The sequence below is a fragment of the Sparus aurata genome, chromosome 6, assembly GCF_900880675.1.
Source record: "Sparus aurata chromosome 6, fSpaAur1.1, whole genome shotgun sequence".
Classification (NCBI taxonomy): domain Eukaryota; kingdom Metazoa; phylum Chordata; class Actinopteri; order Spariformes; family Sparidae; genus Sparus; species Sparus aurata.
The window spans coordinates 24898724-24907339 of NC_044192.1; the positions used below are offsets into that span (position 1 = coordinate 24898724).

The 8616-nt window shown below is 40.9% G+C and overlaps 2 protein-coding genes across 2 annotated transcripts; one reads left to right on the top strand and one right to left on the bottom strand.

Moving 5' to 3' along the window:
* The first annotated feature begins 269 nt into the window (after nt 1–269).
* On the top strand, nt 270–3259 carry LOC115582518 (protein FAM107B). The gene is made up of 5 exons (XM_030418492.1): nt 270–339; nt 1384–1417; nt 1610–1766; nt 2573–2717; nt 2864–3259. The coding sequence occupies exons 1-5, from the start codon at nt 319–321 to the stop codon at nt 2963–2965; spliced, it is 459 nt and encodes a 152-aa protein (XP_030274352.1). The 5' UTR covers nt 270–318; the 3' UTR covers nt 2966–3259.
* Nucleotides 3260–3544: 285 nt separating this feature from the next.
* On the bottom strand, nt 3545–7408 carry b3galt6 (UDP-Gal:betaGal beta 1,3-galactosyltransferase polypeptide 6). Its single transcript, XM_030418484.1, has 2 exons — nt 6948–7408; nt 3545–6378 (listed from the first exon to the last, which is right to left on the bottom strand). Exon 2 carries the CDS (start codon nt 6366–6368, stop codon nt 5349–5351), a length of 1020 nt encoding a protein of 339 aa, XP_030274344.1. The 5' UTR covers nt 6369–6378; nt 6948–7408; the 3' UTR covers nt 3545–5348.
* Nucleotides 7409–8616: the final 1208 nt, after the last annotated feature.

An 8616-nucleotide genomic window follows, 5' to 3' on the forward strand; every position in this document is an offset into this window, starting at 1 on the left:
TAACAGTTTTATTCACAACATAGAGCCACAAAAGCCATATTTGTTTGTTGTTATGTCACGTTGCATCATCCTAATCATTACATTACATTATCCTAATCCCTCCATATGTTGTTCCCTTGCCTCAGAGACAACAGGAGTTTCTCCCCTGAAGGGAACAAGGGTGGAACAAAGGGTTGTGGAACAGTTAATAAGATTTGATCACAGGACAGAGAGGCCCACCTGTTCAGATCAGCCTCACTGCAGCTGCAGCTTCTGCTCCTTCATTCTTCTGCATGCGCTTCGAGTGAGAACACACTTCAGCACATCTCGCTTTCAGCAATGCGTCTTTACAGCACACAGGTAAGACCAGTTCTGTCATCGCTTTTATGGAGTGATGAAGACTTACAAGGGCGTGGACCATAACAGAAGGTAGTAATGATTATGATTAAGTAGGGAGAACTTAAACATAATCATATTTTGAGTTTGGGTATGTTTGTTCAAAGCTCAGGTTTTCAGAGAATGGAAGAAGAACATTAGGAGTTGGAATAAAATGATTTCCAAGACAGAGGAAGCTCACCGCAGCATTCATCAAGATGCTGAAAGTAGTCACAAACCATGTCCTGTAAAAGTTATTGCTTCTGGCAAAAGATGTAGCAAAGAGAAGTAGAGTCAGTGAACAGACTGAACAGACTGGTTTGTGACCTCCTTTCAATCCATTAAACAAACAGAACGACTACAGAGCTTCTTGTTTTGGAAAATGTTTATCACTGGATGTCTCTTTGAATGCAATATACAGCTCCCCCCAGCAACAAAATACCATGTGCTGTCGCATCTGATTACTTTTTCTTCCACATGTCAATGAAAGCATGTCGAGATGTGTTGATTCCAGTCTAACATTCAGCATGAAATATCAAAAACAGAAAAAGTGTCATGTTGTCCATTTTGATACCTTCCTTAAGCAACAGAAAGACAAATTAAAGAGAACTAATATGAAAAATGTAATTTGATTAAAGGAAAAGGAAATGAAATACATACTTTTCTTAAACACACAAAAATTAATGTAACATAGTAGTCATGGTGGTTTTTATCCAGTCTAATTTGTATTTGGATTGATCATAATAATAATGATAATAATAATAATAATAATAATAATAATAATAATAATAATAATAATAATAACAACAATAATAATAATAATAATATTAGAATAAGAATAGCATTTTCATATACGTCAGAAATGGCTCCCAGCGTTTGATATGATTGTTTTCAATATGCTGAAGAGTTGCGAAATGGTCTGTGAAGATTTGCATGTGTGCAAAGCATATACAAGAGAGCTTTGCTGCATTTCAACTTCCAAAGTGGACCTAACAATAGAAGTTGACTATCTTGCTGTTCTTTCTTTAGGTATCACACAAAATGGGTCTTCGAAAGACAGAAGGTAAGATAAAATCAAACTGATAAGCTTAAAGTCAAGTTTTGAAAAATCTAAAGAAACAGATGATGCGATCATCTTCATCATCACTTTTAAAGTCCTTGTTATGGGAACACATGTAACTTGAATAAGCAGATTGTGCTCGTGTGTGTACAAAGACTAACAAGGATATGTGACTACACTTGTTCTGCGTATCAGAGAGACTTCACTGCTGGATGGTCCCACCTCACCAGGGGACTGAGGGTCGACAACAGGAGGGCAGTGACCTCATCCAACCGAGAAGGCTGCCACATCCCATCCTGGCTTCTCACCAACACAGAGCCCTTCATCGAGAGCTGCTCTTCTGCCACAGACGGTGAGAAAACCCTGAGCTCGCTCTGCGCCTGCTGTCTGCCATGAGGTCACCTAGGCAGCAGGTACATGCTGATCCGCAGACACCCAAATGAGATATTAGTCAGGGAACATCTACCAGAGTCATTCTCTGGATCGCGCCGCAGTCAAAGAATCCTCTTACGCCTCCTCCGCCCAGCTGGCCGCTGTTGTGGTCTGTGATGAGCAGCATGTGTAGGTTGTATTTAACATGATCAAATCAAAGGTACAACATCTCGCTGGAGATCACCGCTAATCTCGCTGCACAGCTAGGTCAACAACAATCTGTCCGAATGTAATGATCTCATTGCTCTAGATAATCCTCCGTTAAGAACCAGTTTCTATTGAAGTACACCTGCCTACTGTGTATGTTCAGTCACACTTCTGTATCAGCAGCCTCTCTCACTAGGAACCTTCTGGAAGAACCATGTGCTTTTCAACCACAATGACTAGGGACTATGTTAGGAAGGGTTGAACATTTCTGACTGTTTAAGAACTTGGAGCACTTGCAGCACTCATATAGTCACTTCTCACTTCACTGCACTTCATTTTCAGACCACTGTTGAAACACAGACAACAATGGGTTAAAGGAACCTTTGGCTCCTTGAAAAGTGGCTCCCTAGATTAAATGTTGCGGGTACTTTGGTTGGAAAGGCAAAGAACCGTTCACAACAAAGTTTGTAAATGATATTGATAGGCTGCACACAAGTGTAAGAAGTTTTATGGTAATTTGGGGTCTTACCTTCTTCCAGTGATCCAGCTAATCATCAGTACTTTTTCATGTTTTCTCAGGGGTCTACTGCCCAGAAGTAAGCCGGAGCTGCTGTGTGTGCTGGACAACAAAAGGACAGAGCAGCACAGGCAGAGGGAGCTGGCACTCCGTCCTCCCTCTGACTTGGAGGTGAAGCTACGCACAAGGAAGCAGAAGATACAAGTTGTGAGTAGTCGTGGAAAAAGATGCTAAATCTCTTGGGGCACACAAAATATGTCATAACCTTTGAGCTTTTTGGGCACGTGTGTCTGAGAAACCTGCAGATAATCTCATTAAGGAGGATGCCTCAACAAATGTTTCCTGTGTTACAGTACGAGCTGGAGGAGAAGAAGCGGAGCGAGGGCCAGCAGAACGTACCAGAGTTTGTCCGTGTGAGAGGAACCCTGAAACGCATCCAAACGTTTCCCTCATGACGACACAAGGGACAAATTAACACTGTGAACAATGTCCGCTAAACTTTTATCATTGATTGACAACTGCATATATTTCAAATTGCAATGATCAAATTGATTTATTTTGAGAGTAAGGTGAATGCATATGGATCATGTGAAATCAGATGGTAGTTTTGAGTTGTGTCCTTTCAGTGTAAAATGCTTCAAATAAGAAATAGAGCGATAATCAGGGCCAATGTCAATGTTTATTCTACATTTTGACACTAAGATTTGGATTTTTACACCAAATGTGCATTGGTCTCCTTTATCACCAATAACCGGTATCAACACTGAAAGAAACACACTAGTCAGTCTGTAACTTAACTATTTCCTCTACAGTCTGAGGAGGTAAAGACAACAAGGCCAAAAGGGTTTTTACACTATAATCATTCCTTAATATCATAGTTAGTTAAGTTGTTGTATTTTCTAGTATTGTTAAGACATTTTATCCGGTGCTCTTGGTAAAAATCCAGCTTTTTGTGGAGAATTTTACAACCCGAGCGCATTTGACTGTGACGTCACTTTTGAAATGAGAGAAAACAAGAACGTAAGTGACAAGAATACATTTAAAATGTTTAATAAAACATCCAGGGAGGCCGACCATGTACGTAAAAACAAACACCGGAACTGAGTTTGTACTGAATCAGTATCTGCAAGTGACAACAGAGAGAAGATAGTCATGTCATTATTCACAAAAAAAAAGTAACAGCGGTCATAGCCGTGAGCTCGGACTTGGCAGCATTCCTCAGCTGTTTCGTGCTCCCAACACATTAACGCTGTACACATTTCACAAGTTTTGGGACACAGCTACTGACATCACAGGGTAAAGTTCAGGCCGGAGAGCTCAACATCAGAAAAGCAGGCAGTCATTGAATAATGATTCGCGGACTTTGAAATGCTGTTTCTTGTTTAAAAAAAGTGACCAAGTGCCTGCTGGAAGTCTTTATCAAGTTTCTCAATCTGAATCTGTGGTTCGCTGCAAACAAACACTCACAAAAGTATCTTGACATCTCTGCACAGTAAATGTACTCACTCTGTTGCAGGAATAGGAAGGCCAGCTGAATAAAACACATTCAACCATTTTCTCTTACACGTTATCCACACCTCCAGAACACATGAAACCTTGTGTACCGTGGATCGTAAACAAATGTTTTACATTTAAAAAGCGAACATTTCTGGTCCAGTAATTATATCTGTAACACATGATCTCCAACCCAACATGTTCATAAATACAATGTCTTCTCACAAGCAGCAACCACAGCCACCGTAAATCTGTCCAGACTCGATATCAGTGTGCTGTGTTTGCTGCAGAATAAATTAACAATAAATAAAATACAAAAAAATAAAAAATAAAATGCAATCACAAAAAGTGTAGATGTCATGGCAGGGTAAGAGTCTTCTGTCTGTGTTTCCCCGTGTTATCTAATACAAAAAAATAAACCGAATAACCTTTAAACATACGTCATAGTGTTGGGAAAAAAAAATATTTAGCAAGAGTTACAGCAGAGTAAGAAGCACAGACAGAGCAGAGAAGTAGGCCACCAACGTGGTAAATTGGCGGTGAGGACAGTACCGACATAAGCAGGGATCCGAGTAACAAGGCGAAAGGAGTTTACAAGCCAAGAAGGACAGCAGGCTGAAGTTGGCTTCCCGTTCAACAGTAAAAGGGATAATAGTTTTCAGCCAATTCTCTGCCGTTACACTGCTTAAAGTAGTGGATATTACAGTAAACACATTAATGTTGGTTAAAACCACATTCCATTTACAAGAAGAGAAGTGAGTCCAAATGATTTCATTACTTGTTCTCCATTCCGATGATATTAAACCAGTTTGAGACTACAAAATTATTGTACTCAGACCCGGTCAAAATTAATATGGTGTCTTTTTAAAGCCCCTTTATCGGATCTGTGAAACCTTTATTATATTTGTAAAAACAAAAAATGTTGATGTCATGGTTTTCCTCTCCATACATAGTGCATTAGAGCAGCTGTGCATTAATATATGGAGACTCAGCCTGACGTTCACTCTCTTTGGTTAAAGGAGAAAAAAAGGAAAATGTTGCTACTCTTCCTCCCTCCAGACCCATTAGATCAGGTCTAGCTCAAAAACCCCTGAACCAAAATTGGTAAAATATAGTCAATGAAAGACGGAAAAAAATTCTTGCAATTCGAAAAAAGAGGCTTTCCAGGTCTGATATGGAGTTTTCAACAGGATTAAGGAAGTTGTTAAGATGTCAGGGACCTGTTGCACAACTTTTAATAACATAACAATGGAGTCTTGGTCTAAAAATGTTACCACTTAAAAGTTTCCAAATTTGGAAGATACAACTCGGAAGCTAACTTCAGCCTCGTAAAAAGTACAAAAATTAAGGAATACCATCCTTCCTTTGACAACACTGGGAGGGTGGCACACTCCAGTCATACACGTAGGACAATCGCAGCTTGACTTCCTCCTTACAGAGTCTGCCCTCCCGCTGCAGAGTCTGGTGTTTTTCTAATATGTCCTCCAAGCTCTGCTTATGTGTCACCAAGTACTTGTTGTTGCAACCACGCGATTTATATTCTGTGTCAAAGCGTGGGTCATGTGTCCGCCGAACATCCACTGGTGCCAGCCAGGCGCCCAGTGACACATCCTCACTCTGCCACGTCTTGAAGTAGCCGGCATTAAGATGGACGTAATGTACCAGGTCAGCCGAAAGGATGTAGCCCCCTCCCAGTGCGTAGGGCAGGTAGTAGTCACAAAGCTCCCAAGAGCTTTCCCTCCACTTCCCAGCTGTCTTCACACGCCCTCTCCCCGAGAAGAAGCCCCAGTACAACCTGCTGGGCTCCTTGCCCTTCAGTTCCTCCTTAAGGAGGTCCAAGCGAGCAAATGTGTCATCATCTGCTTTGAGGACAAACTTGAACTCTACATTCTGGTCCAGCCAGGAGTACATGTGCAGCAGCTTCAATGTTAAGTTTTCGTAGGAATCTCGCAAGTCAGGCAATAAAAGCAAGTCCTTGTGCCGCCCTTGCTCTGTGTTCAGGTTCTGAAGGTCCTCATTGGGAAGCCCCTGAGTCCCCACCACGAACATGGCCAGAACATCAGAGTCCCGCTTGGCCAGCCAAGTGCTACGGATGATACTCCTCCGCTCTGTGTACTTAGGTCCAGTTGTGATGAGAACCACGAGGAATGCTGACAGGTCTTTGGATGCGGCGGCTGAATTGTGCTGCTCTGGATGGGATTGTAAAGCAATGGCACGAGGGGCTAGGCCTGGAGGATCCTGGTGGCCCTGTTTCAGTGTCTCTGAGGTACATTTGGCCAAGAAGACCAGAACTACTGCAAAGCTGCACACAGTGCCAATGACCAGCGCTGTCTTGTGGCGGCATACTAGACGGAAGAGATTCATGGTGCTGAGTCTGGCGTGAAAACACAAAAGATTGTTAGCTTTCTTTTGTAACTCAAAACATCAGGTTAATCATAAAATTGTGCAGTCATACATCTCTACCGTTAATATTAGAAACCTGAGCAAATACATTTAAATTACAAATCTGGCTTTTAGTTTCTCATCTTTTTATGATTAAGTATATGCCTGACTCAAGGTGCAGCTGGTAATCCCAAACACTAAATACTTGATTCAGCTGGTTTTACAGCTGTGTTTACAGGCATTGCAATTATAAACAAACATATGGGAAAGATGCCAAGTGTGTTGAGTCATTCTGAGTGTACTATCAGATGGCATTATTTACCTTGGCTCCTTAAATTAAATCCTTGTGTTTTTAAAGTATGGCAGTGAAGTTTATGCATTTAGATCACAGATACTGCCTTGAATTAAGGTACATATCAAGTTAGCTAGTCCTGCAAACTCGCCTCTGCTGCTCCCCCATGATTTTAAGCAGTACTGCTTGCAAAGCTTAGTAGTACACTGCATATATGTGTCATAGCAATGTTGTTCACAGCAATAACAGAAAGAGTACATGTTATTTACCTTCGCTTATTGAAAGGTACCTGTCCCGTAAACGTCAGAGCCAGAGCGGGCCACAGACAGCTGCTTTACAGGGCTAACGCTAGCTACCGAGATAAGACCCTCTGCGCACTTGGTAAGCCCACTCCACTGAATGCAAACACACACAAGTTGCTCATAGTGGTCTAAACACGAGATGGAAATTAGCAGGCTTGTGTCGGTAAGGCAGGTTATAATAAGCTGGTTAAATTGTTCGCTGGTTGAGTTGAGCCAGGTACCGATGTGTTCATTTTTAGTCCCGTGCTGTGAACAAATATCAATTGAGTGTGTGGCTCTGACGAACAGGAAGCGGAAGTGAAGCCCCTCGAAAAAAAGGGGATTCAAAGAACACAAAATAAATGGACAAAGCTTTTGTTTCTATGTTTTTTAAAAACAACGTAGCATTGCAAACCTTGGTTAAATATGACGTAAGATTATTAAAAAATATATATTTGAGGAAGGAGAGCGAGGAGCAGTGTGTGGACAGCTGCTGTGTGGAGCATGCGCACTGTCGTCTGCATGCACGGTGATGCAGTGTCAAGTTTGGAGAGCGAGCCAGAACGAGACCGGACGTTGTGGACCAATGCTTCAAAATAAAAGCAGAGAAGCTGCCTTTTTAGAAAACTATGCATTTGATTAAAACTGAATTTTAGAGGATAGACATCTGGTGATTAGTTTATGGTTTTGTAACATCGAGATGGCCCAGTTGGTGGATCAGGATTAGGGTTGACATAACTCCCATGAGTCTAGGGGTGTATTTTCAATAGCACAGACACTACTGAATGATCGTGGCAATAATATGAATATTATATGGAGTTCTGAAGGCAGCAAATGTCTCTATGATGTTCTATCTCATTCACAACCACACGTTGCTACTTAATCATGAGGGTGACACTAGTCGATATAGTTCAAAACTTTATATATAGAGTATGGAATATTGTAAATTGGAGATGAAACTGAAAGAATTGACAGGACTGAGAGAAAAAGGCATAATAAAAAAATCTGTTTGCTACTTTAGCACCACAGACAGAGTGTCAGGGATTGATCAGTACAGAGCACAGGCTACTGATATTTCAAAACCATGGTCTACGGCGTAGATTTGCCGAAAAATGAAGGATCAGTGAGACAGGTGGAATAGACTAACATATTCAATTGAATACATTTAACTATCCCTGTACTCTTTCCGCTGCTCTGGGATGAAGTGGAGACAGGTTAAAAAGGGGGGTGCATGTTGGTCATTTCACTAATAAGGGGGCTCCAACACTACCAAGTTGCTTAATAAATGATTTGTGTGACAATATCTTTGTACAGAAGGTCCTTTCCTTGCAAAACGAATCAACCATGAATGGATGATTTAAGCGTATTAATTAAGCATCAGAACTTCATTCATTAATGGACAGGTCAAATGAACAATTTAGTTTTACTAATGTGGTTGACTTTCAAACACCATTAAGACAAATTGTGGGTATTTCTCAGAACTGTTATCTGTAGCCTAACTGTTTAAATATCGTGTATTTCAACAATACGTATGTTATCTTACATTTGCCCATATGTTTTTGTAAAAAAAAAAACAAAAAACTGCTTTAATTGATGCAAATCATCAATTCATGGATGGTTCAGCGGGATTTTACTTTGAAATGTGTAACCGGAAGCG